The 23,939-nt window shown below is 43.9% G+C and overlaps 2 protein-coding genes across 5 annotated transcripts in view; one reads left to right on the top strand and one right to left on the bottom strand.

The window, feature by feature from the left end:
- Positions 1-23,939, bottom strand: part of nipsnap2 (nipsnap homolog 2) — a 127,704-nt gene that overhangs the window by 53,414 nt on the left and 50,351 nt on the right. The gene's annotated exons all lie outside the window — the stretch shown is intronic.
- The window catches only part of nf2b (NF2, moesin-ezrin-radixin like (MERLIN) tumor suppressor b), a 64,459-nt gene continuing 51,381 nt past the window's right edge, over positions 10,862-23,939 (top strand). For 3 of the 4 annotated variants that reach the window (XM_078548578.1, XM_078548580.1, XM_078548579.1), the window contains exons 1-4: positions 10,862-11,056; positions 17,611-17,739; positions 21,566-21,691; positions 23,350-23,472. In XM_078548578.1, coding sequence (XP_078404704.1) covers positions 17,650-17,739; positions 21,566-21,691; positions 23,350-23,472 — 339 coding nt within the window. In that variant the 5' untranslated portion in view covers positions 10,862-11,056; positions 17,611-17,649. The remainder of the gene's footprint in view (positions 11,057-17,610; positions 17,740-21,565; positions 21,692-23,349; positions 23,473-23,939) is intronic. The other variant, XM_078548581.1, reaches the window with a different exon arrangement.

A 23,939-nucleotide genomic window follows, 5' to 3' on the forward strand; every position in this document is an offset into this window, starting at 1 on the left:
AACAAAAATTAACTTGTCTGACAAAATCAACCACAAATGATATTTGTAAGACAAGTGTAAAGTGATGTATTTTAGTTTGAAGAATAAGAAGAGTAATATGAATTAAATTGGACTATTTTAAAGGGTGGGTGGGGATGGGGACGTGTTGCAGGAACAAAGGGACCTGGTGTGTTGCACACAAATCTTTGAAGGTGGGAGGACAAATTGAGATTGTTGGTTAAAAAAAAACACATTTGGGATCCTTGGCTTTATGAATAGAAGAATGGAGTACAAAAGAAAGTTGCAGTAAACCTTTATAATACAATGATTAGGCCTCATCTGGAATATTGTGTTCAATTCTGGTGCCACATTTCAGAAAGGAAGTCAAGGCCTTGGAGAGGATGAGAAGAGATTCATTAAAATGGCACCATGGATGAGGAACTTCAGTTATGTTGAGAGACTGGAGAAGCTGGAATGGTTGCCCTTAGAGAAGACTTAGTTAAGCAAATATTTGATCGAGGTGTTCAAAAGGATTTTGATAGAGTAAATAAAGAGAAACCGTTTATAGTGTTAGACGAATCAATAACCAGAGGATACAGATTTAAGGTGGTTAATTCTGTGCTGTATCAGTCTATGATTCTTATGTAGTGCCTTTAACAGAGTAAAATGCCCCAACAACCTATTAAGAGTATCAGTAATCTTAATAAAACTAGATGTTTTAACCTCTTTTTTTGTATCTTGACATTCTTTTTTTTTGTAAAAATATACTTTATTCATAAATTATCTTCAATCACATTCAAAACCATTTCAAAAACAACATTACAAGGGTACAATCCAGGTTAAACTTTTACAAAATGTATCACCAGGTGCATCAGTACAAACAATATTACAGTCATTTACAGCCTTTCATTTTGATCTGTACAGCCCGAGGGGCTCTAAACAGTTCCCAGTCTCTCGGTGCGCTGTGGTAGAAAGGTCTTAGACAGCGACCCTTCCCCATTGCGCCTTTGCGGCAGCTGCCCCAAGCTTTAGTGCGTCCCTCAGCACGTAGTCCTGGACTTTGGATTGTGCCAGTCCGCAACAATCGGTCGGGGACAACTCTTTGTGCTGGAAGACCAACAAGTTTCGGGCGGACCAAAGAGCCTCTTTCACCGAGTTGATGATCCTCCAGCTGCAGTTGATGTTTGTCTCGGTGTGTGTCCCTGGGAACAGCCCGTAGAGCACAGAGTCCTGTGTCACAGAACTGCTCGGGATGAACCTCGACAGCAACCACTGCATCTCTCTCCAGACTTTCTTTGCAAAGGCACAATCCACAAGGAGGTGAACAACGGTCTCTTCCCCACCACAGCCACCTCGAGGGCAACGTGCAGAGGGGGTGAGCCTCCTGGCGTGTAGGAAGGATCTGACGAGGAGGGCCTTTCTCACCACCAGCCAAGCTACGTCTTGGTGCTTGTTGGAAAGTTCTGGCGATGAGGCATTCTGCCAAATGACTTTGACAGTCTGCTCGGGGAACCATCCCACAGGGTCCACCCTCTCCTTTTCCCTCAGGGCCTCTAGGACGTTACGTGCTGACCACTGCCTGATGGACTTGTGGTCAAAGGTGTTTTTCTGCATAAATTTTTCCACCAGGGACAGGTGGTACGGCACGGTCCAACTACTTGGAGCGTTCCGCGGCAGCGTGGCCAGACCCATCCTTCGCAACACCGGGGACAGGTAGAACCTCAGCACGTAGTGACACTTGGTGTTTGCGTACTGAGGGTCTACGCACCGCTTGATGCAGCCACACACAAAGGTGGCCATCAGTATGAGGGCGATGTTGGGCACGTTTTTTCCCCCTTTATCTAGAGGCTTGTACATCGCGTCCCTGCGGACACGATCCATTTTCGACCTCCAGATAAAGCGGAAGATGGCTCGAGTGATCGCCATCGCGCAGGAGTCTGGAATGGGCCAGACCTGCGCCACGTACAACAACAGCGAGAGTACCTCACACCTGATGACCAGGTTCTTACCCGCAATGGAGAGGGAGCGTCGCTCCCACATGCCCAGTTTCCTTTTCACCATAGCCACTCGCTCCTTCCAGTTTCTAACGCATGCCCCGGTCCCTCCGAACCATATCCCCAGCACCTTCAGGCCGTCAGCCCTGACAGTGAAGGGGACAAAGGATCGGTCAGCCCAGTTCCCAAAGAACATGGCCTCGCTCTTCCCACGATTTACCTTGGCTCCCGAGGCCAGTTCGAACTGGTCACAGATGTGCATCAGTCTGCGCACCGACAGCGGATCCGAGCAGAAGACGGCGACGTCGTCCATGTACAGGGAGGCTTTTACCTGAGTGCCTCCACTGCCTGGGATCGTCACTCCTCTTATGCCCGGATCCTTCCTGATGGACTCGGCAAAGGGTTCTATGCAACACACGAAAAGGACAGGCGAGAGAGGACAGCCCTGCCTGACTCCAGATTTAATCGGAAAGCTATCTGTTTCCCACCCATTGATTGAGACTGCGCTACTGATGTTAGTGTAGAGCAGTTGGATCCAATTTCGAATTCCCTCCCCAAACCCCATTTTGGAGAGCACATCCCCCATGTAGGTGTGCGATATTCTGTCAAAGGCCTTCTCCTGATCCAAGCTGATGAGGCAGGTATCCACACCCCTGTCCTGTACATAGGCAATCGTATCCCTGAGCAGCGCCAGGCTGTCAGAGATCTTCCTGCCTGGCACAGAGCAGGTCTGGTCAGGGTGAATCACCAATTCCAGAGCGGATTTGACCCGGTTGGCGATGACCTTGGACAGAATCTTATAGTCCACATTCAACAGTGAAATGGGTCGCCAATTTCTAATTTCCTCCCTTTCCCCCTTGTGCTTGTAGATGAGGGTGATGATGCCTTTCCTCATGGATTCTGACATACTACCGGCCAGGAGCATACTCTCGTACACTCCTAGCAGGTCTGGGCCGATCAAGTCCCACAGAGCCGAATACAACTCCGCCGGCAAGCCGTCGCTTCCGGGGGTTTTACTCTTCTCGAAGGACTCGAGGGCCTTAGTCAGTTCGTCAGGAGTTAGCGGTTTGTCCAGGCTCTCCCGCGTACTGTGGTCTAAGACCTCCGTGATAGAGGACAGGAAGGACTGGGAGGCCGTGCTGTCCGTGGGCTTCACGTCATACAATCCGGCATAAAAGGATTTGCTGATCCTCAGAATGTCGGACCGTGATGACTTTACTGAGCCGTCTTCTTCCTTCAGGCTGCTGATCACAGAGCGCTCTCTGTGTACCTTTTGGAAGAAGAAACGTGAGCACGTCTCATCCTGCTCCACGGAGCGGACTCTGGAACGGAAGATGATCTTGGAGGCCTCCGAGGCAAAGTGCGAGGCTTGCTGGCCCTTCACCTCTTGGAGCTCCTCCTTGACATCGACCCCCATCGACTGCAGCCGGAGCAGGTTCTGCATCTTTTTCTGGAGTCGGGACATTTCCCTCTGTTCCTTTCTAGCTTTCTGGGTGCCTTTGAGTATTAAAAACCTCTTGATGCTTCCCTTGATCGCTTCCCACCAGTGTGTCAGGGACTCAAAGAGGGGTTTCACGGTTCTCCAACCTTTGTAATCCCTCTTGAGCTCCTCAATGTTCTCTGGGGTCAGCAGTTGCACATTTAGCTTCCATGCCCCCCTGCCCACCCTCAGGTCCGTCTCCAAGTGGCAGTCCGCCAGTAGGAGGCAGTGGTCAGAGAAGAACACCGGCTTGACCTCGGTGGATCTGACTGTGAATGCACGGGACACAAACAGGAAGTCTATCCTGGAACGAATGGACCCGTCTGGCCGCGACCAGGTGTATCTACGCTGCGCTCCGTCTGCAGGGTTGCTGAAGACGTCGTGCAGCTTGGCATCCTTAACTGTTTCCATCAGGGATCTGGACGTAGCGTCCAATCTGCTGCCGGCCCTGCCGGATCGTCCAGCCGCATCGATGATGCAGTTGAAGTCACCGCCCAGAATGACCGGCCTGGAGGTCGCCAGCAGCAGTGGGAGCTGCTGAAAAACCTCCAGCCGCTCAGCCCCTTGTGCCGGGCCATACACGTTAATTAACCGGAGTGGAGCGTTCTTGTACATTACGTCTGCTACGAGGAGTCGCCCGCCCACCACCTCCTTGACCTCGGAGACAGTGAAGTTGCCTCCCCGCAGCAGAATACCCAGGCCGGAGGAACGAGAGTCGTTTCCGCCCGACCAGATCGATGGCCCTTGGGACCACCATCGTGACCATTGCCTGTAGGAGCTGAGGTGCGGTATCGCACACTCCTGCAGAAACAACAGGTCAGCTTTGACCTTGGCTAGGTAGTCCAAGGTCGCAACACATCGCGTAGTAGATTTAATGCTACGCACATTTATGGATACAATCTTTAAACCCATTTTAAAGCATTTATTCTCCTACCAAACCCACTGTCTCTGAGAGTCCCAGACCTTTAGTCTGCTCCTTCATACCCGTAGTGAGCTCAAATTCCTTCACTTTGGATGGGCTGAGGTAGATCTCCTTGGCCGTGTTCTGCTCCAGTGGCATCTGGAGGTTCACGTAGAGAGCGGGTTTTGAGATGACCTTTGCTGGAGAAGCTTCTCCAAAACTCACCCCCTCTGGGGTGTTGCTGTTCCCGGCTTCCTGGAGCTGGGGTGCGATGATTGCCTCACTGCTCCCAGATTCCAGGGGCTGTGGTGCACTGGCCTCCTCAGGTTGCAGGCAAAGTTGGGGTGCGCTGGTCTCCTTGTTGTCTCCAATTTTCTGGAGCTCGGGTGTCTCGTCCTCCAACGCCCTGGAGCTTTGCCGCCTCTTCTGTCGGTGCCGCCCTGGCACTTCATCATCCGAAGAGCTGCTGCCCTTGTCATCCGTGTCGGATGGGAGACGCCTCTTGCCGCTTCTCTGGGAAACGCCTTTGCTTCTTCTTCGCTCCCTCTTACTTTTCTTGTTCTTGTTCTTCACCGTCCGCCACTCCCCCTGCTGCTTTTCCACTGCTGCCTCCTCCTCCATTGATTCGCTGTCCTGAGGACTGGGAGGTTCAGGGGGTAGTGCTGTTGATTGGCTCTCTGTTGCCTCAATCTCTTTCTCCACCTTGTCTCTCTCTGTGTCCTCCTTTGTCCCGTTGGGCTCCCTGGGGGCCTTGGTGGTTGGAGTGACACTAAACATTTCTTCTGCTTCCCCCTGGTCGGCTTTGGCTGCCTGTGCGTAAGTACGGCAGCGTTTGGGGCAGGTCCTGTAGAGGTGACTTGCCTCGCCACACAGGTTGCAGCACTTGGCCTGTTTGCAGTCTTTTGTCTGGTGCCCTTCCTGTTTGCAGATCTTGCAGAGGGAGGCGCTGCAGTTGGCCGCCACATGACCAGCCTTGCCGCATGAGCGACAATGCTTGGGTTGCCCAGCGTAGACCAGGTAGCCACGGTTTCCCCCGATAGCGAAACTGGAGGGAGGGTGGAAAATGGCTCCCTTACCATCGGTCTTTAGCGTGACCTTAAACAGGCGTTTGCCTGTCCAGATCCCTAAGTCGTCTCGAATCTCGGTGCCGCTCCCCACCTTATCGAAGTACCTGGTGAGGAAGGTGACCACGTCGGCGACAGGGACGAAGGGGTTGTACACATGCACCATCACCTCACGTTCCCGTTGCAACGGCAGAGAAAAGTGCGGCTCCGCCGTCAGGATCTTCATCTCCGGCAGGTCTCTCTTCTCCTCGAACACCCTCAGGAGCCGGACGCAGTCTGCCACCCGCTTGAACGTCACGTCAAAATAACCACCTTTGCGGGAGTCATGCAGGGTGAAGATCTCCGTAGCTTGGAAGCCGCACGCCTTCAACAGGATCCTCCTGGTGAAGAAGCCCCGATCCATAGGTGATCCTCCTTCGCTGTGGTTCACCGTGACTCGGACGGTGATAGGTAACCCACGGTATGGATTTGGATTGCGATTGGTTATCGCCCTTCCATCCCGACCTTGCCTTGGCAGGACCATGGTGTCGCCCCTGCAACACTTGATCTTAGCCAAAAGGCCGAGAAGCGATCCCTTAGGAGGAAATAGTTGAAGAGTTCTCAAGCTGTCAGGCCGCAAAGTGTTAACGTTTCTTCAATGGCTGTAACCATCTTTAGGTCAGATGTTAGCATTGTTAGTCAAATAGCAGCACCATATAATGAGGGGGTTACACCCAACCGATGCAAATTGTCCACTAGATGTCAATCCTGAGCTGGAGCTCCTGTTTCCACTTGCTTGGACTGTCTGGAATGAGTTCCGAATCCTGCACATTCTGACTCAAAGAGAGGAAGGCTTCCATTAAGTCAAGGGTTTACTCCATCTAATGTCAATGCAAGAATGGAAATTAAGTCCATTATTACTGGTAGTTCAGGGTCTTTTTTTTTTGGGTTCCCTCTCCTCCAAAAGTGGAAGCCTTCCAGCCTTTGAGTCAGATTGTGCAGGATTTGGAACTCATTCCAGACAGTCCGGGCAAGTAGAAACAGGGGCTCCAGCTCAGGATTGACATCTAGGGGACAATTTGGTCGTATCCCCAAAACTGCCAGATTCCAACCTCCCAATGTTCCTTTAACCATCTCTCCCCCAAGACTACCTTCTTAGTCGCAGATCCTGGGATGTCGATAGCGCCTAAAACATATACCTAGAGCTCCCCGTTCCCAGGACTCTACCACAGTGATCTCATATCCTAGGGTTTGTCCTAATGTTTCCAGAATCTCCCTCTGCAGGATTTTCAGAGCCCTGAGATCCCATTGCCAATGCCTCCACATCCTGCCTCCTCCTTAATGCTTATAGATCTTGGCTTTTTTCTCCGCTGCTGCTCAATCTGAGGAATCTAACACGGAGCCTAAACCCTATTCCAGCCTCCAGATCTACCAAAACCTAGATATCCTGTCCCTGGCACTGACAATCCACACAATTTTGCTGCCCCCGGGCTGTTAATCTGCAATCTCCATTCCCCACATCTTGCTGAACTTCATGACCCCCCCCCTCCTTAATACTGTTAAAAACCAGGCACTTGACTCCATCCTGGTACATCTTGCTATGCTTCTAAACAAATGGTAAGAGGTCAAAATTAAATATTAAGGTGAAGAAATACATATAAAACTGAAACCACTTATTTATGAATACAAGAATAATGAAGGACACTGTTTTAAAATTTTCACAGACAAATGAATAATTGTGAAATTTAATCCCTTAAACAGCAATAAAAATCTCAGGATATCAGTTAATAAAACCAAAATTGGATTGATTTAATTACCTTAAATTCATGACCTTGTCCATTACATGACATCATGTCCCAATTATGAAACAAGATATTCTCCAACAACTATCGTTTTCACACAGTCAGCAACAGGTAACATTCTAGGGTAGGATCACATGACAGGTAACTTCTTTATAAAGAAGATTATGACATCATAACACTGATATCACAACGTTCTCCACCATGTGGTCTCTTCTTTAACCCTCATTTACAGACAGGAGGAGGGGGAGTCTGTTCAAACAGCACAGATTTTTCCTCACCACCCATCTGTGAACAGAAAGAAGTTTTGTTCCTTTTTTAATAAGCAGTGGTGTATTTCCCAACTCCTCGGCTTTTCTGTGATCCAATTCTTACTAATATCCCCACAGCAAATTTGAGGTAGGATGAACTCAAAAGTTTATTGCACATTCAAAAACTGTCAAAATAAGGGTCTGCAATGTCCTCCTCTGCAGTCATACAGTAAAAGGAGGGATAGAAGGAAAAAAGGTTTTACATGATAGAGACCACAGAGAAAATAAATATCAGTTCAAGTGAGTTCCAGAGTCCAGAATCAAAGGTCGATGAGGAATTCCTTCACGGATATCGGTGGGCTGAAAACTGGTGGAAAATTCGCTTTTCCGGTAGTGTTGACTTCACAAGATGAAATTGGCAGGCAGCAATGAATCAGTTTTTGTAGGCGATGGTACAGAACTTCCAGAAGAGTCAGGGTGGAAAGGGCCAGGGCCAGGTGTTGAACCTGGCCAGAGCTCTTTCTTTGTGGCCTGCTAGTCAAATGTTAAAGTAGCAGACTGGCTTGCAGCTCAGGAGGGCAATATTAACTTGTCCAACAATCCAGTTTTAGGTTATGTGACCTTACCTCTCCACAAGGTCTTCAACAAAGGATGCTTATCCAATGCTTTATGTTCCAGGCTGATAATGTCTCAGCCATTACGGGTTATTTGTTGAAGGCCTGGTGTTTGGGAAGTCATTGTCTTTGTAGACTCTCTGACTCTGCTGGCAGGCCTGGTTTACCAAATACAAATGGCTTTTGTGTAGCTCCCTTTGAAGTTGGGCTGCGCAGTCCCCAGGTGGTCTGTTAGTAGCTCCACAGAAATAATGAGGTGTGACATTTCCGATGCTGCAAAGTGGCTTCTTTTGTTCTGAGGACTGACAAGCGATAACTGACAGACAGAGGGTCAGCCATCTTAATGGTCTTTGTTCAGCTGAAAGGTCCAGTTTAAAATTAGGAAATGGCCATGAGAATATTTTTAATAAAAATACAGAGTGTTAGGTTCTGTCACAGCTCTATATAGAGAAAAAAATAAATCAGAACATCAAGGTCTTTTAGCATCAACGATTTGTGTGAAAATTCTTGTTGCTGGCTCGGAGCTAATGCCTGACCTGTGTTACAAGTGATATGGGTATTTGCCATATGGAGTTATATTACTAGGGATATGGGGTGTGTATTCCCTGTATTGTAGATGTGAACTTGGCAGGAGCAGTGGTGCTGAAGTCTGAACTGTGTACTTGCAGCATTGCCAGGGGTGATGGAGACTATATGCGAGCTTTATTTTTGGGGTGAAGGGCTGGATGAACAACTGTTTTTGGGGTTGGAATGTGTGAATGTGCTGGAGTAATAAGGGTGGAAACTATATTACAGTGTTGCTGCTGGTATAGATCATGTGGGAGCTGCATTGCCGTAGTCATCGGGTTATGTAGGAGTTATGTTGAGCTGTGAGCTATGTTCTTTGAAGAGAACTAAGTGAGCGGTGCATTGAACATGATAGTGACAATATCAGGGATATGTGATGAAGGGTTATATGGTGGTTGAATTGCTTGGCGAGTTATGTGGAAGCAAGAGTTACCATGATTGGGGTGGGCACTATGTACATGCAACATTGCATGGGTTGGAGGCATTGCAAGGTTTGGGGATTGCAGGAGGAGTTTCTGGAGTATGTGCCTTGGGAAGCTGTATTGTTACACTGTGTAAGTAGCTGTCTTGCTAGGTTTGTGAATTTTGCAAGAGATGCATTATTGTGATGATGGCTGTTTGACAGCAGTTTGGTTTGGGAGTGGATCCTTAAAGGAGCAGTGTAGTTTATGGTTTGGGTTGTGCTGTTTGTAGTGGGACTATCCAGGGCTGTAGGGTAAATGGAGCTGTAATGTTTTGGGGATGAGGGCTGCTTGAAGGCAGTTTAGTTGGAGTGGTGTTACGTATAACAGGACAATGCAGCAGCTGTATTGTTGGGTAAGAGCTGTGTGAGAGTTTGGGGTGGGGGAAGATTGTTTTGGTTCTCGTGGGATGCTGAGCTCCATTGCTGGGGATTGGTGAGGGAAAGCTGCATTCCTGGGGAGTGAAAGGGGCTGTGATATTGGAGCAAGGGGAGCTGTGCTGCTGAGGGAGGTGGTAAGGGGAGCTATGCTGCTGGGTATGAGAGGAACTGTGCTGCTGTGCAGATGAGACAAGTTGCATAGCTAGTGGAGGAATGAGGAAAGTTTCTTTGCTGGGGAGTAAAAGAGGAATGGCTACTGGGGTAGAGGTGAGGAGAGCTGTGCTGCTGGGTAAGCAAGGATAACTGCATTGCACGGGCAACAGTTGAGTGAAGGTGTGTTATTGGGGATGTGGGAGGAGCTGTATTGTGGCAGGGGTAAAGGGAGATGTATGGTGGTGAAGGGAATTGCAAGACTGGGGGCTGAGAGGACTGCATTGCTGAAGGAATGAGGGGTTGCTGAGAGGACTGCATTGCTGAAGGAATGAGGAGGGCTGAGAGGACTGCATTGCTGGGGAATGAGGAGGCCTGAGAGGACTGCATTGCTGGGGCAATGAGGGGGCCTGAGAGGGCTGCATTGCTGGGGAATGAGGGGGCCTGAGAGGACAACATTGCTGAGGCAATGAGGAGGCCTGAGAGGACTGCATTGCTGGGGGAATGAGGGGGGCTGAGAGGACTGCATTGTTGGGGCAATGAGGGGGCCTGAGAGGGCTGCATTGCTGGGGAATGAGGGGGCCTGAGAGGACAACATTGCTGAGGCAATGAGGAGGCCTGAGAGGATTGCATTGCTGGGGGAATGAGGGGGGCTGAGAGGACTGCATTGCTGGGGGAATGAGGGGGGCTGAGAGGACTGCAGTGTTGGGGGAATGAGGGGGCCTGAGAGTACTGCAGTGCTGGGGGAATGAGGGGGCTTGAGAGGACTGCATTGCTGGGGGAATGAGGGGGCCTGAGAGGACTGCAGTGCTGGGGGAATGAGGGGGCTTGAGAGGACTGCATTTCTGGGGGAATGAGGGGGCCTGAGAGGACTGCAGTGCTGGGGGAATGAGGGGGCTTGAGAGGACTGCATTGCTGGGGGAATGAGGGGGCCTGAGAGGACTGCAGTGCTGGGGGAATGAGGGGGCTTGAGAGGACTATATTGCTGGGGGGCTGAGAGGACTGCAGTGCTGGGGGAATGAGGGGGGCTGAGAGGACTGCAGTGCTGGGGGAATGAGGGGGGCTGAGAGGACTGCAGTGTTGGGGGAATGAGGGGCGTTGCATTGCTAGGGCAATGTGGGGGGCTGAGAGGACTGCATTGCTGGGGGAATGAGGGGAGTTGCATTGCCGGTGTTGCGGGCTGCACATCCCACCAGGAGGGTGCGCTCTGGTCTCTCAGTAGAGCCGCGGGGTTCGGCAGGCAGGGGGAAGGGGCGGATCATGAGTGTCGGATGGTTGCGGTGAATAGGCTCCGGTTCTCTGTCACGGTGGCTGGGCCACGTAGGGGGTCCCGGGCGGCTTGGTGTTGTTGTTGTTGTAAGGCCGCTGTCGGCGAGGCCAGGCTGTCGCCTCAGACGGGAGCCGCTGTAACTCCAGCCCGGGGCTCGCTCAGTGTGGGTGAGTATCTTGGGCACAAAGTAACTGAACCTTGGAGCCAGATCTTAAAAGAATAAGTTATTCATACAAATAACTTTAAAAAATCCATTCCTGGGCAATATTGTGAAGCTGCGGTGACAGTTTCAGCAATGGGTGGATAGGAAAGGACAGCTTTACTGTTTAGGCCTCCAGAATTGTTTGATCCTTTTTACAGTATTTGATAGATTTTGGAATCTGATTTTCTGAGGTCGGTGCTATTTCATATTTGTGGTTATATCTCTCCAGTCCGGACAAATGATAACCATGCTGGCTAATCATTGTGATAATTAATCTGTTAGGTTCTTTTGTTGCTTTTTGACCTGTCTTTGAACTTGTTAGACTATTATTGCTAATGATGAATTACTGAGCAGAGGAAGCCTCCCCTCCCCCACACACAGGCACACGCACTCACAATAAATCGGGCACAAATGGAAATAAATCCACTTCTTTTCTCCCATTTTATTCCCTTCAGTTCAAGGACAAATAGACACAATGAAAGCCTAGCCAATTTGCCACTGAGTTACACAAAAAAAGCTCCCAAGTCTTTTTTTTAATAAGTATCAACACCTCTACTGCCACAAAACCTGACCACAGTATAGATAGCGAGGAGGAGGGTTACTGGGGAACCAACTGTCTGAGGCTGAACCAGGCACCGCAACCTTGGTGAGCCACATTTGTCCTCGAGATGCACTTCTGATTAGATATTTGAGACATCAGTATGACTGCTTATTTTCACCTCCATAACTTTGCTCCTGCCTCAGCTCCTCTGCTTAAGCCTTATCCATGCCTTTATTGCCTCCAGGGTTGACTAATCTAATGCACTCCTGTTGGACCTCCCACATTCTACCCTCTATAAACTCGAGGTAATCCAAAATTTTGCCGCCCGCTTCTTACTTACACCAAGTCCTGTTCACCCACAGGGTGCTCGGTGATCAACATTGGCATAGTGCCTCGATTTTAAAATTCTCATCCTTGTTTTCAAATCTCCCCATGGTTTCACCCCCTCCCTATGATCTGCTCCAACCCCACAACACTCATGTCTATGCCTCTCTAGTTCTGGCCTCTTGAGCAATCCCGATTTTAATTGCTCCACAGTTGGTGGCTGCACCTTCAGCTGTCAAGACCCTAAGCTCTAGAATTCCCTCCCTAAACCTCTTCATCCCTCTATCTCATTTCTCCTTTAAAATCTATTTATTTGAGCTTGTTTTTAACGACCTGCCCGAATATTGCCTCATTTGGCTCAGTGTCAAATTTTGCTTTATAATGCTCTTGTGCAGTGCCTTGGTACGGGTTATATATGTTAAAGGTGCTAAATAAGTACAATTTGTTATTTTATCCATCCAGATAGTCCCGAAAATCCATCCCCCTATTGCAGCATCCAGTTCTTTCTTCACTGATTCCGGCATCTTTACCTTTGCTACTCTATCTTTGAGTCTATTCCTGCTGTTGTTCAGTCTCTGTGTGATGCTGTTTATGATATCAGCCCTAAATTATTTTTACTACTTTGAACTTGTGTCCCTTCATTTAACTTGTATCCCCTTGTCCAACTTAACTTGAAGTAATATTCTTGATTTACCTTTTCTGTTCCATTAACCATCTTATAGATATCTATAAGATCAATTCTCAGCATCTTTCAGGCTGAAAAACCGAATTCCTTCAGTCACTCACTGATCATTCAGACTTTTGACTTGAGAGGCCATGTCTGCTTTTCTATTCTTTACCATTTCCAGTACTTGAGTGTCTTTCCAGGCTGGATACAATGTTTAAGATGCTGTCTGACCAGAGCACTACCTAGCTTTATGACTTCCTCTGACTTGTGTTTTACTGTTTTTGCTGTACTGTTCAACATTCTGTTGGCTTTATTGATTGCAGCTCTGCAGATTGTTTCCAGCATTTTCTATTTTATTGCAGCTCTGCATTAGTGGGACATGTTGAGTGTTCAAATCCTAAGTCTTTTTCAGCTTCATCCTGAGCTATTATGATCATCTTAAGGTTGCCCACATCACCTTATCCGTTTTGTTATTTGCCATTCTGTGCTCTTGAAGCTTGTTTCTTGCATTCTTCTTAAGATTCCAAAAGCAAAGAGGTCGCCCATTCAGTTTCCAAACATGACACTTGCTGTGTTTGAGGTGAATAATGTTCTGAGATCTGTTAGTGGGGTGGTGAAAAAGGCATATGGGACACTTGCCTTATCAATCTAGGCATAGATTACAAAAGTAGGGAGGTCATGTTGGAGTTGTATAGAACCTTGATGAGGCCACAGCTGGAGTACTGTCTGCAGTTCTAGTCACCACATTATAGGAAGGATGTGATTGCAATGAAGGGGGTGCAGAGGAGATTCACCAGGATGTTGCCTGGGATGAAACATTTAAGTTATGAAGAGAGGTTGGATAGAGTTGGGTTGTTTTCGTTGGAGCAGAGAAGACTGAGGTGATCGAGGTGTACAAGATTATATGGGGCATGGACAGGGTGGATAGGGAGCAGCGTTCCCCTTAGTTAAAGGGTCAGTCACGAGGGGACACAAGTTCAAGGTGAGGGGCAGGAGGTTTAGGGGGGGACGTGAGGAGAAACATTTTTACCCGGAGGGTGGTGATGGTCAGGAATGCGCTGCCTGGGAGGGTGGTGGAGGCGGGTTGCCTCACATCCTTTAAAAAGTACCTGGTTGAGCACTTGGCACGTCATAACATTCAAGACTATGGACCAAGTGCTGGTAAATGGGATTAGGTAGATAGGTCAGGTGTTTTGTGTTGGTGCAGACTCAATGGGTCGAAGGGCCTCTTCTGCACTGAGATTCTGTGATAATATTGTTCATAATGAAGCGCCTTGGGAAGTTTTATCAGGTTAAAGGCACTGGATAAATATAGGTTGTTATAAGTTGAAACATATTTTGAGATTCAGCTGTACTGCAAGGGAGAGTATGAGCAGACATCAGGAAAGCTTTCAAGTTGTTGACTTCCTTTTTGGGTTTTCTATTTAGTTGTTTTGTCATAGCTTTTGGATTTTTGCACTGGATCTATGGGTTTTTCGCACTGGATCTTTTCTTGGTTTCGTATCACCAGTTACTGCTGCAGCTCACATCCTAAATGGTCTGAAGTGACCTTTTTCTGCTCCATATCTAATTAGATGATGCCTTGATCTAAGAATTGTAACAGAGAACTAACTCCATTTGCTGATTCCTGGAATGTACCATGTGACACCATGTGAATTCTCTTTATTGACAGTAAATTGGAAAAGCACTCCATTGAGTTCAGACACTGGCTTCAAACCAACAAATAGTTTTATTTCAAGGTAGATAAATGAACACATGCATAGTTTTCACAGTGAGATATATTTCCCTACGATGCTTGATTTATAAAACAAAAATAAACTGACTTTCTCTTGTCTTCATGATAACCATATTTTTGCTCACTATAACACCCAGGCTAACCTAATCGTTATCAGACTGCCATGGAACTTTAAAAATCATTTAACATTAGTTACACTCCCTGCATTTCTCTTTGAGGACCTCAGAATTAAGGCTGAGAGATGAAGCCCCTGCCAACCAAACTGTCAGTCACAGAGAGTTTCCATCTGATCAAGGTCCCTGCCCCTTTTTTCAAAAGATTCAGAGAAGCAATCGTGATATGAGGAAAAACTTATTCACACACCAAGTGGTTAAGGTCTGAAATGCACTGCCTGAGAGTGTGGTGGAGGCAGGTTCAACTGAAGCATTCAAAAGGGGAATTGAGCTGTTATTTGAAAAGAGAGAATGTGCAGGGTTATGGAGAGAAGGCAGGAGAATGGAACTAGGTGAGTTGCTCATTTGGAGAGCCGGTGCAAATGTGATGAGCCAAATGGTCTCCTTCTGTGCCGTAACGATTCCATGATTTATTTGAAAAGAACAACACCATAAGCATATAGGGATTGCATTCCTATTCCTGTCGAACAGTGGAGCCATCTGTAACAGTACCCTGAGATATTTGGGATTGTGCACAATGGGCCTCTGGGGGTTGATTGATTAACACCTCAAACAACTGATGTTTACACCTAAATGAACTTGCATCTTGATAGCTACTCTGTTTAATGTGTGTTTTGAACTAATGGTTTCTGCTATAAACTGCTTGGTGAGACTCTGGAGATGTACATGGTGATTGGAGCAGCACAAAGATGATATGCTAAAAATCCAACATTAATTAATCTTATTACACTCACATTCTGTTGATAACCCATGGTGTAAACATGTCATAGCTTCTCATCAAGGCAAATGAAAGAGATGAAAGAACTTGTGTAGCGTTTATATAGCTCATCAGGATGTCCCAAAGTGTTTTATATTCAGTGGACAAGTTTTCAGTGTTCAGTGTTCCCTGTTATGGAGGAAATTGCAGCAACTAGTTTGTGCACAGCAATATTCTACAATCCGAAAATGAAGGAATGTTTATTTTTTTGGTCGTATTGATTTAGGGAGGAATGTTGGCTAGGATATAAGGAAAAATTGCTGCTCATCTTTGAATCATGCTGTGGAATTTTACATCCATCTTAGCAAGCAGATAGAATGTCAGTTTAGCTTTTCATCTAAAAGACTACATTTCTAACAATTCAACCATCTTACACCAAATTATGCTCATGTCCTCATAAGGGCCTTGAATGCACAACCCATTGTACTAATCTGACATTTAGGACATTCTGGGACATTGAGTAATGTTAAGCCTTTAGTGTGAGGGCACTAGAGTCAGATAGCTGTAGCTTTATGTCTTTCAGGATATTATGGAAGAAATGCCCAGCATGAATGCTCCTCAATTTTTGATTTGTTCATTCTAAAAGCTATCAAATTGAATTCTCAGATTATTAGCTTTCAAAACTGCTTCAAGGATAGCAGCAAGCTTTTTTTCAAATGTTGAAAAAGCTGTTGTTAGCTTTTCATCTTGGTCCATATGTTTGGACTTACTTTTTTGGCCTTGTTACCAATGTATTTATCTGTTGCCCTTCTTTCTTAGTGGCCCGAATCTCTCCTGAGTATTGCATCTAGTTCTGGTCACCAAACCTTAGGAAGGATGCGAGGGCCTTTGAGAGGGAATAGAGGAGATTTACTGGAGTGGTTCCAGGAATGGGGAATTTTAGCTACAAGGTTGGAGAAGCTGGGGGTGTTCTCCTTGGAGCAAAGGAAATTGATAGAGGTGTACTAGATTATGAAAGGTTTGGATACAGTAGACAAGAAACATCTGTTCCCATCAGTTGATGGTACAGGGACTAGGGGACAGATTTACACTTTTGGGTGAGAAATGTGAGGAAACGAGTGGTAATGACCCGGAACGCGCTGCCCATGATCGCGGTGGAAGCAGAGCTGATCAATGATTTCGAAAGGAAATTGGATGGGCACTTGAAGGAAATAAACTTGTAGGGCTATGGGGTTAGAGCTGGGTAATGGAAGTGACAGGATTGCTCAATGGAAAGCCAGCACGGACTCGATGAGCTGAAGGCCTCCTTCTGTGCTCTAAATTATTCTATGACTCCGTGTTTACAGTAGTGTTTTTAAATGTGATCCACTTTACTTCATGCTTTTTCCTACTGCTGACCAGTCCAGTTTTCTGAGCTCACTCTTCTTCCACGCAAAATCTGCATTTCTCGTGTAGAATTGCCTGGACTTTCCGCGGGGCTCTTCCAATCTCTCACTGGAACTTCAGCAGAAGGTCAGCGGAAACCCAGGAGAAATGACAGAAATAGCAACAAGAATCTGTTAAGTCACCCAATAAATCACTGACCCCTTCTAGCCTCTCTTTCAACTCATATTAAACAGTCAATACTATATCTTAATTAACAACAGCGATACAGGCCATTTGGCCTAACTGGTCTATGTCCCACCTGAGGCCTCTGTCACTGGACTTCATCAAATGTTATCTGAATAACTTGAAATAAAACTGTCTGTGCTGATTATACATTTGTTGTAAAACTGACAAGTGTAGTTATAAAGGGGTGTACTTAAAACCATTGTTTATTGTCACTACTGATCTCTTGTCAGAGCAGTCAACACAATGTTGCGGTAACAGCTGACATGCTGCATGTTCACTTTTGCAGCACTTCGCAGGCTTTTCTCTGCTGGTCATTTTGGGTATCTGGTTGCCCCTGTGTATGCTGACTGGCTGCCAATTTTCGACTCTCCCAACTTGTACCTAAGCTCTTGATAAATTGGGCATTTCTCTTTAAGAGAGTGTCAGGCAAATGGAAATTCTATGGATGTAGATTTCCCAGTAGCAGAGATCTTTGATCCTGCAAGATTTGTTGCAGAGGCACTGCATAAAAAAAAGTAAATGATAGAAGAGTTGAAACAGAGGTGGACACTCACATACGTCCTGGTGATTAGCTACAGAGCAATATTAGCAAAAGATGTTTGAAGGGAGACCACTGTATGAAAATATGCACTAGGGAGGTGAATCACCTTGTCAGAAAAATTGGATGATTTTACTGTATTGTAAATTGCCTTTATTAACTTTACATGTTTAATATAAGTGATCATAAATGTGCTAAGATTGTGGCATTAATACTGTGCTTTCAGTTGTCAGGTTTAATCACAGGAGACAGTCAAAGGATTTAGATGCAAAATGTCGATAATGGGCTTAAAGAAGAAACAACCTAAAACCTTCAAAGTTAAGGTTATTACCATGGATGCAGAGATGGAATTCAGCTGTGAGGTAGGAGAGAGAGTTTGTTTTTGTCTTGTAAGAAAGAAAATAAATTTGAATTTATATAAGGCCTTGTTGTGTCTTTAGATTAAGTGTAGATGCTGTTATGTAAGCAAATTTGATAACCAGTTTGAGTTCAGCAAGATTCCACAACAATTGACAAGTTACTCTTTCTGGTGGTAATTATGGCAGTAAGATGGATATGACATTGGGAGACCATTTATTCTTCAAATAGTGCCTGGGAATGTTTTATGTTTAACTGAACAGACTTCTGTTTAATGTCTCATCTGAAAATCGTCACTCCTGACAATGCAGCTCTCCTTAGTATTGCATTGAAGTGTAGCCCCAATTTTGCGCTTAAATCTGTGGAGTGGAGCTTGAGCCAACATTCTTCTGATGTAGGTGTCATGGAGAGATATTAATGTCTATAATGTTATTGGAAATTATTTTTTAAAATAGAGCTCTAGTGAGGTCTGTGTCTATGTGTGTGTCTTAACTGGATTAAAACCAGCTAGTCTGGGTGCTTTGATGTATAGTAATTTTGAGTTGGTAATTAGGTAAACATAAGGAGGGTAGAAGGTAAAGTGTAAATTTGCATTTGTTAAAAGAAACCATTCAAGACTGCGAGTGAAATCTTACACCTAGCTAGGAGACACCAAGCAATGTGTTTATTTTTTTCAGTTTACTGATAAAATTGGCGGGATGAAAGGATGTTATTGTTAGAAGAGGTAAAGTTAAAAGCCTAGTGACACAATGGAAAATTTACATTCAAAGTGAAAGATATGTATAAAGGAGATTGTGTGTAAGGGAGAGGCATTTTAAGGTCCAACAAGTGTGAGAAGCCTCCAGCCTGTAAGCCTCAAGTCTCTGCAAGGACCCAGAGCTGGAAGAAACTCATTTTGAATGCTACTGTCCAGGGTGTGCTTTGCCAGAGGTCTGTTAAATCTATGAGTTTTACTGTTGCCTTAACGAAGATGTAATTGCGAATCAGGTTAATTAAGGGATTTTTGTAGTTATTATAGTAGTAATTTTGCAGACACATGTATGTTTACAATCTTTCTTGTATTAATAAATGTTTAATTTAGTTTTATAAAAAAAAACCTCTTGAGAACCAGTGGTGGTCTTACTACTGAATTCAAGGCCTGCATCTCAAAACATACAAATTGTAAAAATGGGTTATGACAGTTGTTTCAAGCTACCTTCTGGGATTTGAACAACCCTGCATTTACTATCGGCTATGTCATAATAGTGGATGAGAGTGTTACTTAAAAGACATGTTGGAGTTGTAAAAATAGGCTCAAGGAAAGTCACTAATCTCCTAACATGCAAAAAGCTAAAAGGAATGATGTTTGAGCAGCAGTAATGAAACCTTGCAAGAGGCACTAGCCCATTCCTTATCTCAAACTTGCACAATGAATGATCCATTGCAAAATTTAATGGTCATGGTTCTGGAAGACTTGGGATATACTTTTCTTGATTTGCTTGCTAATGTTAGGTTAAACAAAAGAATCAGTATTAAGCAGAATGGAGGAGAATATTCTTTCTGATGTTGAATCTGAACCTTAGATACGATTTTATTCACTAAAAGACAGACTAAATGCTAGAAACATGAAACTAAGTGTTTTTGAAATATTCATCTTCTGATAATGGATTGCATCCAAAGTGTTAACTTTCCTGTCTCTTTACAGATACACTGTGTATTTCCAGCATTTTCTGGGTTTGTCTGCCTGCATAGCAACTGTGACTATACTTAAAAGTAACTCATTGGTGTAAAGTGCTTTGGGGTACTCTGAAGATGTTGATGGTGTGATACATATGCAAGATATTTCTTTACTTTTGAACTTCACATATGGAATGAAGGACTAAGTAATCTCCTATAATGTTGTTCACAGGCACAAGCCACTATAGGATTTGGAGGAGAGCTCTAGGAAACAAACTGAATATTTATATTAAATTGAAAGGTAGCATTTTGCTACTCACTGTGCGTGCACAGTGGCCTGAAATGTTTATATTTCTATTTAGCAGCACTTTTTTGTTTAAGCATAACTGTGTCCTTGTCTGTGTGTCGCTGTGGTGTGGGAGTTAGCTAAGTGCCATGAAAACAATTTCTTTATTCAGTCTTTAAGATAATTTACTTGACCAGCAGATAACTATCATTCAGAAACTAGGAGTTCAAAATGACAATATATTAAAAATCTTGTGTCATACACAAGAGAGAAGGAAAAGAGGGCAGACAGCAAAACAAAAAAGGACGGAGAAGCTAAGGAGAGAAAATAAAGAGGACACATGGTGAGGAGGACAGAGAGAGAAGCTAAAGAGAGTGAAAAGAAGAGAAAGAATGCAACAGAAACTGAAGAGGAGTAACAGCTAAACAAAAAAATTAGAGCAGGAAAATGAGTGATCATATCCTCCATATTTTTACCATGTGCGATATCACAGGGGACTGCCTAGTAATACAATAAAAATCAAAAGCCTACGCATGCTTCTTGTTAACCGTTTACCATATAAATACCTATATCCACATTTTTATGGAAAATGTCAATGCAAACTATCATACCTTAATTACACTTCCCTTCAATGCAGGCACTTCAGGTGTAATTATATCATGACAAGTTTACACGGGCAGTTTCCATTACAAATATGGATGTAGGAATCTGTAATGGAAGTACAAAATTAGGAACAGATCCTACAGGCGCTCCTTACCTAGCATATCAAATGGACAGACTGTTCATTTGTTTATGACTGAATGTTTTAAGATGGACACCAAGAAATACACAACTTTAGATAATTAAACTGATTTGTATCTTTTCAAGTTTTCAGAATATCTCTGCAACAGTATGCAATAATGGTTCTTCTTTAACATGTTTACATTCAGGACTATTATTCTAAACATCCTCCCGAAGTAAAATAATAGTACGATTCTTTCAGAATGTATGTTCTTGCTCTCCTGGTTACTTTTGACTTTTCTTTCAAATAATCCTAAATAAGAGGGTTGCAGCTGCTTAAATGTTTACAATACTATGACAAAAGTCAATTTGAATTAACTTTACCACATATCTGTCGATAGAAGCTTGGTACAGTGATCTGAACTCCAGTTGTCTGTTTTGAGTTTCTCCAGAAGTGTTACATTTTTGGAAAAGTTTCTGCATTTATATATAAATATGTCTCTTTCTAGCAAAATTCAGCTAGTTACTGTATTGTTAGCTCTGCCTATCGCCAAGTTTCTTTCTCATTTTTATCCCCTTCATTCTGGAGGCAAGGTGATTCATGCTGCGATATTGTTTTGCAGTGCTAACAGCTCTTGATAATTTGTTAATGATTACCATTGACGATTGTCGAGCCATTTCAGCAGTGTGGTTTTCGGAACCACAACTGACCTTGTCCTTATCAAACACCTAAACATTATTCTTTCTGGGAGGGAAATTGGTTGCAGTTGATTACAATTGGTTACTAGATAGTGGGCATCTTGATTTGGTAATGAATAGTGGTAGGTGCTTGGTTATTGGATGATGTGGTTAGGTTCTCCGCCTCTGCCACCTTCCTTTGCACCCAGGGACACTGAGGCTGTTTGTGATTTCATTGTCACTCGAGATAAGATCAGCTATACTAACTCTGAACAAGGATTGAATAAGGGACCTTCCCAATTGATAAAAGCCCAGTTCCTCATAGATCAGTAACCTTGTCTGCTGAGCTCTCGCGTGTGCCTCAACCACTTCATCTTTACTAGCGCAAGACTAGTTGACAAGACTAACAAATCAATGTCCTATTCAATATCAAAAAGTAAGATAAATTATTACAAAATTGTATTTAAATTCTTTTGTTTTCCATTTTGTAGGTGAAATGGAAAGGGAAGGACCTGTTTGACTTGGTGTGTCGAACAATTGGATTGCGTGAAACTTGGTTCTTTGGGCTACGGTATATTGTAAAAGATACATATGCATGGCTAAAAATGGAGAAAAGGGTATGAGGATTTCATTTGATTTTTAAAAATGTTATTTGTAGAAATCAAGAAAAATTTCTTGTTAAATCTGTAAGTGCTTTCAGCATAAAAGTTGTAAGCTTCAATCTCAACGAGTGAACGATGTGTCAGTGATTCGCATAGTTTTTTAAAGTGTTTAACGTTGATTTAAGAAAATACTTATTTTCTTGCTTAACGATGGGTTGAGTTCCGTATGAGCAGAGCTAGTTATACAGATGAGTAGATATATTAAAAATCACCATACAGTCTTGAATTGTTTTGAAGATAATAAAAAATGGCTTAGTGTTTTTAAAAGCTTCAGAACAGTTGACAATTTTGAACAGTGCCAGAAACTGTGACAAATGTGTGGTGAATAAATATCATCTGAACAATGAATGTATTATAGGCTTGAGTGGATTCCAGCTATTTTTTATTGCAATATGCACAATATAGACAGAATAACAGCTGTTGTAATCTAATGCCAATTGGCTGTGCAGCTTGACTACTGGTGTTCATAATAACATTAGTTAGAAACCAATTGGTAACAGCACTGAGTGATAAACATAAATAATAAAACTTTGAATGGGAAAAATGTGAAACCATAATAGAAATCGAAACAGTCACTGATTTCACTGTCCTTCCAGTTGAAGCAATGATAGTGGAGAGGTGACTGCAGAGTAAATAAGGTAAGTATTAGAGCCATGTGATTTCAAGATATACTAAGACATGCTGATAGTGAGATGTGCAGGCAGAAGAATTTCAATGTGTGTTTTCCTGTGGCTAGAAAATAAATCATAGGGTCGATGATATGATGAGAGAACTGGAACTCTACTTTCTTTAGATACATTTGGTAGGGAGTTTGTTGTCTTAATGTCTAGTTCCCAGAAAATGGCAACCAAATTTAAGAATAAGGGTGCTCACTCACACTGTTTCTTATCCTGTCACAAGAAATGTTTTTGGCCCACCTGTTTTGTTCAGTACTTCTTTGCTAGTGAACTAATTGAGACTGAAAAATGAAGTAAACCTGCATTAGCAGGTGAAACATTTGCGATTGCACTATTTTGCATTTGCTGTTAGAAAAGCAGTGGATGAACAAGTTTATTTTATTTTTTATTTATTTTTCTAGTATATTTAACTATAAAAGAAATATCAGTGCTATTTCAATAATGGTGTAAGTTAATTCAGCTCTACCACAGTACCACACACTTGAGGGTTTGCCATTTAATCAGCTTTATTGTTTAAACAATATATGTTCCAAAAAAAACCCATATTTTTTCTATTTTCTATTTTCTATTTAAAACCACAATGTGAAGAAAGGATGGAGACCGCCTACGACTTGATAGCTATCTGCTTGGATGCATTTAATAGAGCGAATGATTGCCTATTTCACTCTTATGTTTCCCCTTCCAGTGGGGGAATGCTCGACTGCATTTTTACACCTCCACTAGCTGACATAGTTGAGATATGAAATTCACAGTGTCTCCAAATGCACCGAATTTCTGTCACAAACTTTATGTTATTCTAATTATGCTGCAATAGTGCTGCTTTTGAAGAAAAAATCATTTTAATTCTTCATATTAGTTTGAGATGAGTATTGAAGGTAAGACTTTCTGTTTAAGTGAATAAGGAGAATTTATTTAATGTTGTATTTCTATAAATAGGTGTTGGATCAAGAGGTTCCTAAGGAGGATCCAATCACATTTCATTTCCTGGCCAAGTTTTACCCTGAGAAAGTAGAAGAAGAGCTTGTCCAGGAAATCACGCAGCACCTTTTCTTCCTACAGGTCTGTGTCCACATAATCACATGATTTGTTTTTCTCCTGCAGGTTTGTTTTAAAAAGAAGTTTCAACAGAAAAGGTTTGGTTGTGTTCCTGATGTATGTACCTGCAGTGTTCTCGATCAGTCCTTATCAATGATCTGGATGCTGTAAGGTTATGTATCCTCTGGGATATATATTTCTGGCACTAAAGCACCTCCAAATCTGATTGGATTTTACAGTTAAACATCTGGTTGCAACATTGGACATGTTTTTATGTCCGTTGAATTTAGAGATGCAGTGTGAATACTGATGAAATGTATATAGTTTCTCCACCACTCTACTACTTAAGATAAGTAACATAACTTTGAGTTAAACTCAAACGAGAAAGGGCCGTAAGGATCACAAGTTTCCTCTTACGGTGAAATTTAAATAGATTGTACAAGCTAGAATCAGTCGAGCTCTGAGAGGTCAGCAGAGTGAGGAGGTAGCTG

Source organism: Cetorhinus maximus, chromosome 9 (assembly GCF_964194155.1).
Source record: "Cetorhinus maximus chromosome 9, sCetMax3.hap1.1, whole genome shotgun sequence".
Classification (NCBI taxonomy): Eukaryota; Metazoa; Chordata; class Chondrichthyes; order Lamniformes; family Cetorhinidae; genus Cetorhinus; species Cetorhinus maximus.